At 58.4% G+C, this 14822-nt stretch overlaps 1 protein-coding gene across 1 annotated transcript; it reads right to left on the reverse strand.

Annotated features, from left to right (window-relative positions):
• Positions 1-8769: 8769 nt before the first annotated feature.
• Positions 8770-11035, reverse strand: LOC147960767 (uncharacterized). The gene is made up of 3 exons (XM_087533540.1): positions 10805-11035; positions 9653-9755; positions 8770-9557 (listed from the first exon to the last, which is right to left on the reverse strand). Exons 1-3 carry the CDS (start codon positions 11033-11035, stop codon positions 8770-8772), a joined length of 1122 nt encoding a protein of 373 aa, XP_087389666.1.
• Between the last annotated feature and the right edge of the window lie 3787 nt (positions 11036-14822).

The following is a 14822-nucleotide window of genomic DNA, read 5'->3' on the forward strand; positions in this document are numbered from 1 at the left end:
CGACTCTGTACAACCTTAGACCCCTTCGGTGTCTATATAAACCGGAGGGTTTAGTCCATAGAGGCTAAGACAAATCATATAGCCTAGACATCTAGGGTTTAGCCATTACGATCTCGAGGTAGATCGACTCTTGTAACCCCTATACTCATCAAATACAATCAAGCAGGACATAGGGTTTTACCTCCATTAAGAGGCCCCGAACCTGGGTAAACATCATGTCTTGTCTCCGGTTCCCTTCGATCCTTAGACGCACAGTTCGGGACCCCCTACCCGAGATCGGCCAGCTTTGACACCGACACTTAGCAACTAAACCAGTATCAAATACCTAGGGGCTACTATGAACACTAGTAAAGTACACATCAATAACCTGTATATCAAATATACCTTTGTTCACTGTCGGAGTAATGGGCCATGGGTAGGCTAACCCGAGTCCCAGAACCTTTCAAGACATCGGGGCAGGCTGCGCCCCTCAAGACCCCAGGACAAAGAGCCGCCTTCTGAGAAGTCGGCAGCAAGGCAACCAACTAGCCACTCGCAGACGAGCCCCAGGAACGACTTCAGGATAAGCCGTCTCTTGACTGACGGCTTCCCGAGAAGCCGGCTTTGGGGAGTCGGCCCGCGACTCCAACAAACCCCCTGTCCTAATCAAGAGGGATAGGGCAAGGGAGTGGCTACAATGAAGCCTGCTCCCGCCCCTTTCCAGAGGCAGGCATGGCTACAGTACACCGTACTTGCGGAGATCTCCATGCGGTGTGGCACTGTTTCCATGCCAGCCCTGCCATCAGCACCAGTGGACCGAATCCTGCGCCCACGACGGCTTGTCCGTATGACCTTGGGGCAGCGGGTCCCACCAGCTAGTGGGACCCCAGAAGACGACAAGTGCGCCACCAGTCGAACTCGTTGGGAGTCGGCCAGCTCCACCCTCGGGTCCCACGCGCCATCAACCAGATGTGACAGGAATGACAACAGTGATCGCCCGCAAGACGGCGGAGCTGTTGCCATGACCCCATGACCGAGCCCGCGTCATTAGAAGCACGGCTACAGTAATCTGAAGCCGGCAAGACCCGCCCGCGGCGGACACGGCCAGTCGGCTCCGTACCGAGCCAGTCGGCAGGGCCCACCAGTCGACGGGCCCTAGGAGTCGGCGGATAAGATGGCGGCCAGGGAGACTGACGGCTGGGCCCGCGCCCAGCCGGATTACCATTGTACCCCTGGGGGGTAGGCCTATATAAACCCCCCAGGGCACCCATGCAAAGGGTTGGAATCCATTAGCACTAGACCATACCATATAGGAAGGAGAGAGCTAGCCTTGCCTTCTCCTACCTTCAGGAAATAGCTCAAGGAGCAATTGTGTAAACACTTTGCCGTAGTGATCATGCGGAGACCCCGCAGAGCAGCAGTAGGGGTATTATCTCCCTGGAGAGCCCTGAAGCTGGGTAAGATTCGCCGGCGTGCATGTCTTCGCCTCATCCCGTTTCCAGGCACCGGCGATGTTCTACTCGCCCCCACCATGATAAGCCATCCTTTGGCATATGTCGCACCCAACCCCCGACATTTGGCACCCACCGTGGGGCCTGGTGCACCGTCGTCTGGAGACCTGTTCTGGACGGGAACCCTTTTGCTCCCTGGCGAGCGCAGCCAGCCAGGCACGCCAGACAGAGTCAGTGCTGACGCGCTGCACGGCGTTGAGATCGCCTGCGCAGCCAGCTGCCTCGCCAAACTTGTCGGCGAGGTTCGCCTCTCCGACGAACCTGCATCCAACGCAGGCACGGGCGGCTCCGAGAGCCTCCTCGCGGGCCTCCTCGATCAACTCCACGTATCCGGCGAGCCTGTCGTGGACTTGGAGTCTGTAGGCTCCACCGACCTGATGGTGGTTGACTCGGACACCGCGTCGCTCGACGCATTCCCCACTAATGTGGTGGTCTACGACGAACCTCTCCCTCGCGCGGAGAGCGACAGAAGCACCGTCACCGAGGTGCTCGTCATTAGTCATGACGAGCCTCCCGGCGGAGGAGCGCATGACCCACTTGGCGCGGCACTACAAGACCTGACTGCGCCCATTCCGGAAGACGCTGACGCGGAGACGTTGGAGGCGCGCCGCCTTCAGCTCGTCGAAGGCGCGAAGAAGCTGGCTAGCATGAGACGCTTATCAGAAGCCTACCAGCGGGAGATGGATCGCGCTGTTGGCGGCTCGCCAGCCCCAGCTGGGCCCAGCCGCCTCGGCGCGGTCCAGCAGCACGGCGTAGCCATCGCCAACTTGTTCGGGGCAAGTCGCCCTGTGTACACCACGCCTGCAGAGAACATTCGAGCTGCCCAGGCGGCGACGGACAAGCTAGACAATTTCGAGGGCGAAGAGCACCGCTTGATGATGGAGCGAGTCCAGCGGCTCCTCGAAGCGGCTGTCGCGTAGAACGAGGCCAGCTGCCGCACAGAGGCGCCGCAGCGGCAAAACGACGATCTTCACCGATACCAAGGCGCGACGTCTCGAACGCCGACTGGCGGCGCCCGATGAAGAAAGGACAAGGATCCAACTGTCAGCCACAGTCGGACTCACATTACCATAGAGCGCGACCGAGACGACCGCCCAAGAGCAGTAGAACGACGGGACGACTGTTCGCCTCCTCCTCCTCGCAGGGAAAGGCGAGTCTCCCCATCGCCTGTTGATCATCCAACTCTTGGCAACCGCCTTGGCCGCCGAGAGGGAGTCGGGGAAAATGACGCCCGCCACCGGATCGACCGGCTTCACTGATCCCTAGAGCTGGAAGAAGAAGACGAGTTGGGTCCGCCTTGTTTCAGGCCCCGCATTCGAGACGAGCCCTTTACCAAAGGGTTCACGCTCCCAAGAGACACGCTCAAGTACACCGGCTCCGTGAAGCCGGAAGACTGGCTGGTCGACTACTCCACGGCTGTCAGCATAGCAAACGGCAACAAGTGCGTCGCCATGAAATACGTTCCGCTCATGCTCCAGGGCATGGACCGGACATGGCTGAACAACCAGAAGCCCCGCAGCACCAACAGCTGGGTTGACTTCACCGAAGCATTCGTCCGCAACTTCACCAGCACGTACAAGCATCCTCCCAAGCCTCGTCAGCTCTCCTTGTGCATGCAAGGTCCTGACGAGTCGACTCGCGACTACCTCACGCGTTGGGCCGAGCTTCGGAACTCCTGCGAGGGCGTGCACGAGGTGCAGGCTATCGAGTACTTCACCGCCAGGTGCAGAGAAGGCACCCTCCTCAAGAACAAGCTCCTCTGCGACGAGCCAGAAACCCTCGACGAGCTGCTGATCATAGCAGACAAGTACACCACGGCTGACTCCTCCATGAAGGTGGAGATTCAAGTTAGCGCAACTGGCAAAGTGGCCCCTCAAGCTCCAAGAACTCCGGCAGGAGACACCAGTCGACGGCAACAGCAGAGCGACCACAAGCGCAAGGCCCCGCAGCCGGCTTCCAGCAGCCGGCAGGTCACGACAGTTGAAGCCTAGCAGCCGGATGGGCAGCCTCCGCCCAAGCGACAGAAAGGCGGCAAGCCCAACTTGTTGCCGGCCTTCTCCTACGAGCAGACTCTGGATGGACCTTGCAAGTTCCATAGAGGCGCGAAGCCATCGAATCACACCACCCGGAAGTGCCACTGGCTCACCAGGATCGCCAAGGGAGACGGCCTCCTACCTCCCCCGCCTGCTGGGCAGCCGTCTCCGCCTCCGCCCCAGCAGCCGGCTGTCAGACCAGTCAGCGCAGTAGAAGACGAATACCCCGAAGAACACGGAGCCTACGTGGTATTTACCAGTATGGCTGATGATCGACGCAGCAGGCGGCTGCAGCGACAAGAGGTGAATGAAGTAGCGTCACAAACGCCAGAGTTCATGCACTGGTCCGAAAAGCCTATCAGCTGGAGCAGGGCTGATCACCCAGAGGTGATGCCGAGTCCGGGCTCTTATGCCTTGGTCCTGGATGCCACCTTTGCCACGGATAGACGAGCTGCTCGTTTCTCGCAAGTTCTGATAGACGGAGGCAGCAGCATCATTATCCTGTACAAGGACACCATGGAGAAATTAGGAGTCAAGCAAAGACAGCTTCAGAACAGCTGGACTGTGTTCCACGGCATTGTTCCTGGGCTTTCCTGCTCACCAATCAGCAAGATCCTGATGGACATCCTCTTTGGAGACAAAGATCACTTCCGCCGAGAGTCAGTTTGGTTTAAGGTGGTGGACCTTGAGAGCCCATACCATGCACTACTCGGCCGACCCGCCTTGGCCAAGTTCATGGCGGTCCCCCACTATGCCTACCTCAAAATGAAGATGCCCAGTTCCAGGGGGATAATGACCATAGCCGGCGACTACCGGAAGTCGTCTGCCTGTGCGGCTGAGAGCAGTCGGCTAGCCGAGTCCCTGGTAATCGCGGCCGAGAAGCGGCTCCTTGAGCGGGTTGTGGCGATGGCCGGAAAGCAGCCAGAAGTATCGCCCAACCCAAAGGAGTCGGAGGCTGAGGGTTCGTTCAAGCCGGCCAAGGAGACAAAGAAGATACCCTTGGATCCGGAGCACCCAGAGAGGTACGTTGTCGTAGGCGCAAACCTCGACAACAAATAGGAAGGCGATCTCGTCGATTTCCTCCGTGAGAATCGGGACATCTTCGCATGGTCCCCCAAAGACATGCCAGGTGTACCGACGGAATTCGCCGAGCACAAATTACATGTCCGATCTGATGCAAAGTCGGTCAGGCAGCCCCTGCACCGCCAATCAGAAGAGAAGAGAAGAGTTGTCGGAGAAGAAATAGCCCGGCTCCTAGAGGCCGACTTCATTATGGAAGTATTCTTTCCAGAGTGGCTAGCAAATCCGGTCCTGGTACTGAAGAAGAACAAGGAGTGGCGAATGTGTATTGACTACACGAGCCTCAACAAGGCCTGCCCCAAGGACCCATTTGCTCTACCAAGAATTGATCAGGTGATAGACTCCACCGCCGGATGCGAGCTGTTGAGTTTTTTGATGCATATTCAGGATATCACCAGATCAAGTTGTACCCGGCTGACAGACTGAAGACCGCCTTCATCACGCCGTTTGGAGCCTTCTGCTACCTCACCATGACGTTTGGCTTGAGGAATGCCGGCGCCACCTTTCAGCGTTGCATGCAGAAGTGCCTCCTCAAGCAACTCTGGATAAATGCCCACGTCTATGTGGACGATGTGGTGGTGAAGACGGAAAAGCGTGGAACACTGCTGGAAGACCTCAAGGAGACCTTTGAGAACCTGAGCCAATTCCAGATCAAGCTCAACCCCGAGAAGTGCGTTTTCGGAGTACTAGCCGGCCAACTCCTTGGCTTCCTGGTCTCTGAACGCGGCATAGAATGCAACCTTATAAAGATCGAGGCCATTGAGAGGATGGAGGTACCCAGCCGACTGCTGGAAGTGCAAAAGTTCACCGGCTGCCTGGCGTCCATCAGCCGATTCATCAGTCGGCTGGGCGAGAAAGCTCTCCCCTTATACCAACTCATGAAGAAGACCACCTTTTTCGAGTGGAACCACAAGGCGGATGAAGCTTTTCTCCGGCTGAAGAAGATGCTGACTACTCCACCCGTTCTGGCGGCTCCGACTCCTAAGGAACCTATGCTCCTGTACATCGCCGCCACCAGCCGGGTAGTCAGCACGGTCATTGTAGTGGAACGCAAGGAGGAAGGCAAGGCACTACCTGTCCAGAGACCGGTATATTACCTAAGTGAAGTACTGTCAGCCTCCAAGCAGAACTACCCTCACTACCAGAAGATGTGCTATGGCGTGCACTTTACCGCCAAGAAATTGAAGCCTTACTTTCAAGAGCATCAAATCACTGTGGTCTGCACGGCCCCACTTGCCGAGATCATTGGAAGCCGAGATGCCTCTGGCCGAGTGGCCAAATGGGCCATAGAGCTGGCTCCCTACACCATCTACTACCAGCCCCGCACCGCCATCAAGTCAGAAGCACTGGCCGACTTTCTCGTCGACTGGGACGAGACCCAGTACCTACCTCCAGCACCCAAATCCACCCATTGCCGGATGCATTTCGACGGCTCCAAGATGCGCACCGGCTTGGGAGCCGGCATCGTCCTCACTTCCCATAAAGGCGACAAGCTCAAATACGCACTGCAAATCCATTTTGCCACCTCCAACAACGTCGCCGAGTAGGAGGCGCTCATTCATGGGCTCCGGCTTGCCAAAGAACTTGGCATTCGCCGGATCCTGTGTTATCGCGACTCGGACTTAGTGGTCCAACAGTCATCTGGGGACTGGGACGCCAAAGATGCAAACATGGCGAGTTACCGTTTCCTCGTGCAGCAACTCAGTGGGTATTTCGAGGGGTGCGAGTTCCTCCATGTGCCAAGAAACGACAACGACCAAGCAGACGCCTTGGCACGAATCGGCTCTATCCGCCAAGCAATACCATCCGGCGTCGCCCTTCAACGCCTCCTCAAGCCGTCTGTCAAGCCTTCACCAGGATCAGACCCCATCTTTGTGTCGGCTCCCCCCGAAGAAGTCGGATCCGACTCCAGAGCCCCAGCAGACGGTACGAGGATTTTGGCAGATGGCTCCAAAGGCTCCACAGTCGAAGCCGGCCCAGGGACTATAGTACCCGGCCCGGGGACTGCGGCGGCGAGCTCGAAGACTCCAGAACTCGGCCCAAGAGCCGCGCCAGTCGGCCTGGGGACTTCATTAACCCAGCAAGCGATTGTTGACTCCAACCCGCCGCCTCCCAGCCCAGCCTCCCTCGTCCAAGTCGCAGTTTTGGCAGTCAAAGAAATAGCAGCACCCTCATGGGCCTAGCCCATCCTCAAATTCCTGGTAAGCAAAGAGCTGCCGACTGATGAGACCTCAGCCCGGCAAGTACAACGCCGAGCGGCAGCATACACCATAGTCAACAGAGAGCTGGTCAGGCGCAGCGTCACTGGTGTCTACCAGCGCTGCGTAGAGCTAGAGCAAGGCCAAGCAATTCTCAAAGACATCCATCAAGGCGAGTGCGGCCACCATGCGGCTTCAAGAGCACTCGTCGCAAAAGCCTTTCGACACGGTTTCTTCTGGCCGACTGCCTTAGAAGAGGCCAAGGAATTGGTCCAAAATGCAAAGGGTGCTAGAAGTTCAGCTCCAAGCCGCACCAGCCGGCTTCTGCACTCAAGACCATCCCCATTGCCTGGCCTTTCGCAGTTTGGGGTCTGGACATGGTGGGACCATTCAAGACGGCACGAGGTGGCTTAACTCACTTACTTGTCGCAGTGGACAAGTTCACCAAGTGGATAGAAGCGAAGCCAATCAAGAAACTGAACGGTCTGACTGCCGTGACCTTTCATCTCCGATATCACAATTCGGTACGGCATACCACACAGCATCATCACCGACAACGACACAAATTTCGCCAAAGGCGCCTTGGCCCATTTTTGCGCAACACAGGGCATCCGACTGGACCTAGCGCCCGTCGCCCACCCACAGTCAAACTGCCAGGTGGAGCGAGCAAACGGCCTCATCCTGTCCGGCATCAAGCCCGGGCTGGTCGAGCCTCTCGAGCGCTCGGCTGGCTGCTGGCTCGATGAGTTGCCAGCCGTCCTCTGGAGTCTGCGCACGACTCCAAACAAGTCAACCGGCTTCACGCCTTTCTTCCTCGTCTACGGTGCCGAACCCGTCATCCCAATGTACATAGAGTTCGACTCCCCACGAGTAACCATGTACACCAAGGAGGAAGCATAAGAAGCATGTCAAGACGGCGTCGATCTGCTGGAAGAGGGCCGGCTGTTGGCACTCAGCCGGTCCAGCATCTACCAGCAGAGCCTGTGCCGATACCACAACAGGAAGGTCAAGCCAAGATCTTTCCAAGAAGGCGACCTTGTGCTTCGGCTGATCCAGCAAAGAGCCGGCCAGCACAAGCTATAGGCACCTTGGGAAGGCCCTTTCATCATCAGCAAAGTGCTGGGCAACGACTCCTACTCCCTGATTGACGCTCAGAAGCCCCGAGCGCGCAAGAGGGATGACTCTGGCAAAGAGACAGAGCGGCCATGGAATGCAAATCTCCTCTAAAGATTTTACAGTTGATGCAGTATGTACCACGCTACCTTTTGTATTAAAGTACCAAGACTTCGGGCCCCGTGAGACGAGCTCGGGGACTGCCCTCTTTTGTCTATGTGATAAAAGTTATGCCTACGAGTATGTTACTCTTTGTTATGCCGCTTGGCACCGGGCTCGACAGGTCGGCCCGGGGACTTGCCGCCTTACACTATGAAATGCTTCCTGCAGCCAGACAAGTAGTGTGTGGCGCCTAAGCCATCTCCTGTCAGAAGCCACAGCTCGCAGAGCGACTGTACGGTGGGCAGGAGTAAGGTAGAATGGGCGTTCGCATGAAAAATGGCTAAGGACTCAAAGCATAAAACATAGCTTAAGTCGGCTTCCAGCCTTCCTTTTTTCTTTTCGCAAACCGACTATTAAGCAGTCGGCTCACCGCCTTCTATTCAACTTGCTAAAAAAACTCTAAAATGGCTAAGTACTTGCCTTCCCAAAGTAGCCAAGCATTTGATCCAGCGGCAGTCCACAGAGCGGCGGTCCGACTGGCAAGACAGGCAACTAAGGGAAAGCGGCAAAGGAAAAAAAGCCAAAAGAGCAATGAGCAAGAAAAGATAGAATTCGGATAAATATTTACATAGCATAGGCCCTTGGCCGAATCTTCGAGCAAAAGTTCAAAATACACCCCGCGGGTGGAATTGTGCGAATTAACTAGTTCTTTAGAGACTGCTAAAGCAGATAAAATAAAGATAAGGCGGCAGCCTAAGATGCGGCAGACGGATTCGGAGGGCCGGAGGAGGCGGCAGCGTCAGGCGTTGGGGCGGCCGGCTGGGCAGTCTCGGCTTGATCGCCTCCGGCGGCAGTCGGCTCAGTCGCACGCGGCTCGTTGCTGGAGGCGCGGTCGAGCTGAGGCTGGCCGTCCGCTCCGTCTTCTGGTGCTTCCGTCTCGCCTCCGTCCTCCGCCTCGCCTTCCTCCTCGACGCTGGAGCCGATCACCTCCGCCGAGTCCTCGCCGTAGTCTGGGTTCATCCCAAACCACTCCGGCGGTACCTCCTCGCCGTCTTCAGACCGCTCGAGGACAAAGATGCTGGGGTCGGTGTACTCGGCGATCACCATGGCACGCTTGACGAGGGCGTCTTCCGTGGCTGCTAGCTCCGGCTGGGCCTCTGACTGGAGTGTGGCCAGCCGATCTAGATCCAGCCTCGGATACCATGCCTTGACGAACTCCAAGGCTCGGCGCGCTCCAGCTTGGGCCGAGGAACCCTTCCAGGCCTCAAGACGACCAGCCGCGACCTCTAGCCAGTCGGCAGTCAGGCTGGGGGTGCGTGGAGCCTGCATGTCCGGCCACAGGGCGGTAATCGCCTGGGCACCGACACGTTGAAGCCGGCGCAGCATCCGGTGAGTTGGCCGAAGGCGAGCCTCGATGCTCAGGATATGCTCATCAAGGGTTCGGGGAGCATCGATGGCGACCTCTGCACCTTCCGCCCTCCGACCTTCGCGGTCAGCCTCGATGGCTTGGATGGCGGCTTGCGAGTGCCCAGGGAAGAAGTCTGCCAAGACGGAAGAAACGAAGAAACAAGTCAAAAACCGGGAGTCGGCACAATTTATAATCGGCAGCTCGAAGAAAGAAAGTAAAGAAACTCACCATCAACAATGTCTTCAATCTCATGGAAGCCAGAGGCCAGGATTGCCTCTTTGTCAGTCCAGGAGGAGCGCTCGCTCGCGAACTCGGCCAGGAGGGCGGTTTCCTCCTCTTCCGCCTCCTTCTGCGTCTTCACAAGCAGCTTCCTCTGCTCTGCCAATTGAGTGGCCAGCAAATCGCGCTCTGTGGCGAGCTTGCTGCACTCCTCCCCCTTGGCGCACAACGCGGAGTTGGCTTTGCTCAGCTACCGTTGAAGAACAGCATTGGCTTCTGAAGAGAAGGAAGAAAGAAGGCGTTAAGTCATCAATAAAGAAGGTCGCCGGGGAGATCCGGCCCGACTGCTCAGTAGTCGGCCCGAATCTCGGGGACTACAGCCCGCGGGTGCGCCAGCGCGCCCCCGCAAAGAAGAAAAAGGACTTACTCCGGCTCTCCGACAAGTCGGCGGTCCGCTTGCCCAGCTCTTCAACGTTACGGTTGAAGGCAGTAACACGGAGGTTGTGGTAGTCCTGCGACAAATATTTTAGACAAAAGTTAGTACCCGGAGCTCACCAATTGGAGTTCCGGGCCGCCTGCTCAGCAGCCGGCCCGAAACTCGGGGACTACACCCAGTTGGTGCGCTGGTGCGCCCCCACAGAGAGGAACAAGAAAACAAGGACCAAAGAGAAAACATACCCGGACGGCTGCCCGCGATGCCAGGTACGCCTTGGTGCAGTTCTGGATGGCGTTGTCCTCAGCTCGAAGCTTCGTTTGGACGTCCAGAAGCGCCTGGTTCAGCGGCCCTGTGCCGCCTCCCTGCACCCACCCAATGGGCGCGGCGCTCGTCGCTTCGGCATCCGGGATCGCCGAGCTGGAGGTGCCGGTCTCCAGGGGGCGTGGCTCCGAGGTCGCTTTCTCACGACGGCGGCGCGTTGGTGAGCTGACTTGAAGGAGTAGCCTTGCCACGGCCTCGTCTTCAGTCGGCGGCACTGGAGGGTCCGCTGGTTGTTTGCCTTGCGCGCTCCCAGACGGCTGCGGAGGCGGCGGCGGAATGATCACGTCTGACATGGAGGAGTCGCCGCCTTCCTTCTCCATGACGGTGTTCTCACGGCCAGCTTCCCCAGTCTGCCCCGTGAATTTCGGAGGCCGCGGCGCAGAGTTCAGCGGGGTGACGAACACCGCTGATTGGCGGTGCACGGCCTCCTCAGCCTGCCGCTTTGTCGCGGCGACGGCTCTGGCCTCCACCAGTTTCTTCTTGGCGGAGGCCTCTGCCTTATCGGCCTCCACCTTCTCCAGGCGGGCGGTCTCTTCCTCGTTGTGCTTTTCCTGCGCGGTTCGCTCCGTCGCCTCCCGGAGGTCAGCAGCAGGGTCAATCCGCCGAGCGGTGGCGAACGTCTCTGCTGACCCCATGACGGAGGCGGCGACAACCCTCTCAAGAGTGAGGGGAGCCCTGAAGCAAGGGAAGCCAGTAAAAGACTCAGACAAAGCTACAGAGAAAGAATAAAGCATTGAGACGGAATACTCACCCGGAGACCAGTGGCGGCTTCTTCACTTCCTTACGGAAGCGGATGGCCTTCGCAGCCGCCTCGTCCCGCCGGGTCGCTGCAGCCGAACTCTTGGGCTTCTTCGGCCGACTGCCGAACAAAGTCGGCATGGCCCTGCGCTTCTTCCCGCCGCCTGGAGCACCCGGCGCGGTAGAAGAGCCTGCGCCGGGATGGCTGGCTCCTGGCCGGGGGCGGGGGGCGACCTCCTCATCATCGTCAGGCCAGTCCTCTAGACTGGCCCCGAGCCGCGGGCCGCCTCCTCCTTCCGCGTCGTCTTCCAAAGCCGTCGACCCCAGATCGGGGTCGTCGACGTCACTCTCCGCCCGGTCGGCAAGGAAATCGCGGGCCGGCCCCGAGGTGCCGGCTGGTGGATGGAGGAGGGGATTCTGACCAAAGCCGACTGGTCAGGTCGCACAAAACAAACTCGGCAAGAAAGAAGACAACTCGAAGAAAGAAAGAAAGGGCAACTCACTGTAGGTGGGGGGTTGGCGTGGGAGTACGGCTCCTTGCCGAACCGCCAGTCCTCCTGCAGCTTGCTATCCGAGAGGTAGTTCACCATATAGGCCACCTCCTCGTGAGGCATGTCCTTGGTGCACATCTGACTCGGGTCACGGTGCCCACTCATTTGGCATATCATGTGGGGGCGGCCTTGGAGCGGGAGAACTCGGCGCGCCACGAAGGCGGCCAGGAGGTCCGGACCGGTCAGGCCCTCCGACTGCGTCAGCACTCGGAGTCGTGCGACGGCGCCGGCTCCCGCAGGCGTCAGCGACTTGGCCCGGAACGACCAGTTGGGCAGTCTCCCAGCCGGCGAGCCGGCTTCGAAGGCCGGTAGGTTGACCCAATCGCCCCTTGCAAAGACGCTCTTCACATAGAAGTACGATCGCCGCCACATCTTCACCAACTTTATCAGCTTGATGGTCGGGAAGGGGTTGTTGGCCCCCGATCTCCGCCCGGTGATGAACGCGCCGCATTGAGCCGGCACGCCTGCACCCTGGGTGCCGAGCTTGCAGTAGAAGAACTCCCCCCAGAGCTCGAGGGTGGGGAGGACTTCGAGGAAGCCTTCGCACAGGGCCACGAAGGCGGACAACAGCACCACCGTGTTGGGCGTGAGGTGGTGCGACTGAAGGCCGTAGAACTCCAGAAAAGAGCGGAAGAAGCTGCTCGCCGGCAGCCCCAATCCGCGCAGGCAGTGCGAGCGGAAGATGACCTGCTCGCCCTCCTTCGGCGCTGGGGAAATCTCCTCCCTCGGCGCAAGACGCACCCGCACGTAATCTTCGCCGGGGAGCCAACGAGTCTTGCGGAGGAACTCGATGTGGTCGTCGTGAACTTCTGAGCCGTCCCAGGTGCCGGAACGCACCGAGGGAGGCACGGCAGCAGAAGAAGAACTCATCGTGAGCTGATCGCCGCGGCGTTCGTCAAAGCTTGGGCGCACGGCGGGGCGAGGAAGAAGAAGAAGGAGAAGAACAAGGAGTAGTGGGAAGGAGGGGCGCGCATGCTCTGCCGCGCCCCCCTCCTCCCCCTACTTATAGCCTCATGGGCTGCGAAGCCGAGGGGGCGGTCGTGGGATTTACTGTGCCCACGACCCCACAACCCCCACGTTTCCGCGACAAAATTACTGCACGCAGTAACTCCACGGGAATCTCAACCGTCCGCCTGGGCCATAGTGGATCCGCTCGGGCGCCGAGGCACGGTAGTGGCGGGCCTCGCCTACAGGCCTGTCCCGTCACGCACGTAGGCTGGCAGACTGGCCCGGCCGCGTATTGCCATGTGACAGGCCCAGAACGGGCGGCGGCCAGGAAGCTTAGCCTGCACACTACTTGGTTCCCGCCGCGACGTTCAAAATATTGCGCAAGTCAGAATTGGGCGAGTCCGACTTCTTCTAGTCGGCCCGACAGAAGTCAAGCAAAATCCATGTCTCGGGAACCCGGAAATAGAAACTGCCGAGGCTCCTCGGCCGATCGTCCGCGGCGCCTCATCAGCTTCGGGGACTACTGACAGAGCAATGGGCCGCGGGTAGGCTAACCCTAGTCCCAGAACCTTTCAATACATCGGGGCAGTCTGCGCCCCTCAAGACCCCAAGACGAAGAGCCGCCTTCTGAGAAGTCGGCAAGAAGGCAACCAACTAGCCACTCGCAGACGAGCCCCAGGAACGACTTCAGGATAAGCCGACTCTTGACTGACGGCTTCCCGAGAAGCCGGCCTTGGAGAGTCGGCCCGCGACTCCAACAAACCCCCTGTCCTCATCAAGAGGGATAGGGCAGGGGAGTGGCTATAGTGAAGCCTGCTCCCGCCCCTTTCCAGAGGCAGGCATGGCTACAGTACGCCGTACTCGCGGAGATCTCCGTGCGGCGTGGCACTGTTGCCATGCCAGCCCTGCCATCAGCACCGGTGGACCGAATCATGCGCCCACGATGGCTTGTCCGTACGACCTTATGGCAGCGGGTCCCACCAGCCAGCGGGACCCCAGAATACGGCAAGTGCGCCACCAATCGAACTCGTTGGGAGTCGTCCCCCGGGAGTCAGCCAGCTCCACCCCCGGGTCCCACGCGCCATCAACCAGATGTGACTGGGAATGGCAACAGTGATCGCCCCCAGACGGCGGAGTTGTTGCCACGACCCCATGACCGAGCCCGCGTCATTAGAAGCACGGCTACAGTAATCTGCAGCCGACAAGACCCGCCCGCGGCGGACATGGCCTGTCGGCTCCGTACCGAGCGAGTCGGCGGGGCCCACCAGTTGGCAGGCCCCAGGAGTCGGCGGATAAGACGGCGGCCAGAGAGACTGACGGCTGGGCCCATGCCCAACCGGATTACCATTGTACCCCTGGGGGTAGGCCTATATAAACCCACCAGGGCACCCATGCAAAGGGTTGGAATCCATTAGCACTAGACCAGACCATATAGGAAGGAGAGAGCTAGCCTTGCCTTCTCCTACCTTCAGGAAACAACTCAAGGGGCAATCGTGTAAACACTTTGCCGTAGTGATCATGCGGATACCCGTAGAGCAGCAGTAGGGGTATTATCTCCCCGGAGAGCCCTAAAGCTGGGTAAGATTCGCCGGCGTGCATGTCTTCGCCTCACCCCGTTTCCAGGCACCGGCGACGTTCTACTCGCCCCCACCATGATAAGCCATCCTTTGACATATGTCGCACCCAACCCCCGACATTCATTTTATCATCCTTCTTATCTGCCAAGTATTTGGGGTAGTTCTGCTTCCAGTGACCATTCCCTTTGCAGTAAAAGCACTCAGTTTCAGGCTTAGGTCTAGCTTTGGGCTTCTTCATGGGAGTGGCAACTTACTTGCCATTATTTTTTAAGTTCCCCTTCTTTCCCTTTCCCTTTTTCTTGAAACTAGTGGTCTTGTTAACCATCAACACCTGAAGCTATTTCTTGATTTCTACCTTCGCTGATTTCAACATCGCGAAGAACTTGGGAATCATTTTCGTCATCCCTTGCATATTATAGTTCATCAAGAAGTTCTAGTAACTTGGTGATAGTGACTAGAGAACTCTGTCAATCACTATCTTATCTGGAAGATTAACTCCCACTTGATTCAAGCGATTGTAGTACCCAGACATTCTGAGCACATGCTCACTAGCTGAGCTATTCTCCTCCATCTTGTAGCTATAGAACTTGCTGGAGACTTCATATCTC

Source organism: Triticum urartu, chromosome 7A, assembly GCF_056163025.1.
Source record: "Triticum urartu cultivar PI428250 chromosome 7A, HENAU_Tu73, whole genome shotgun sequence".
Taxonomy (NCBI): domain Eukaryota; kingdom Viridiplantae; phylum Streptophyta; class Magnoliopsida; order Poales; family Poaceae; genus Triticum; species Triticum urartu.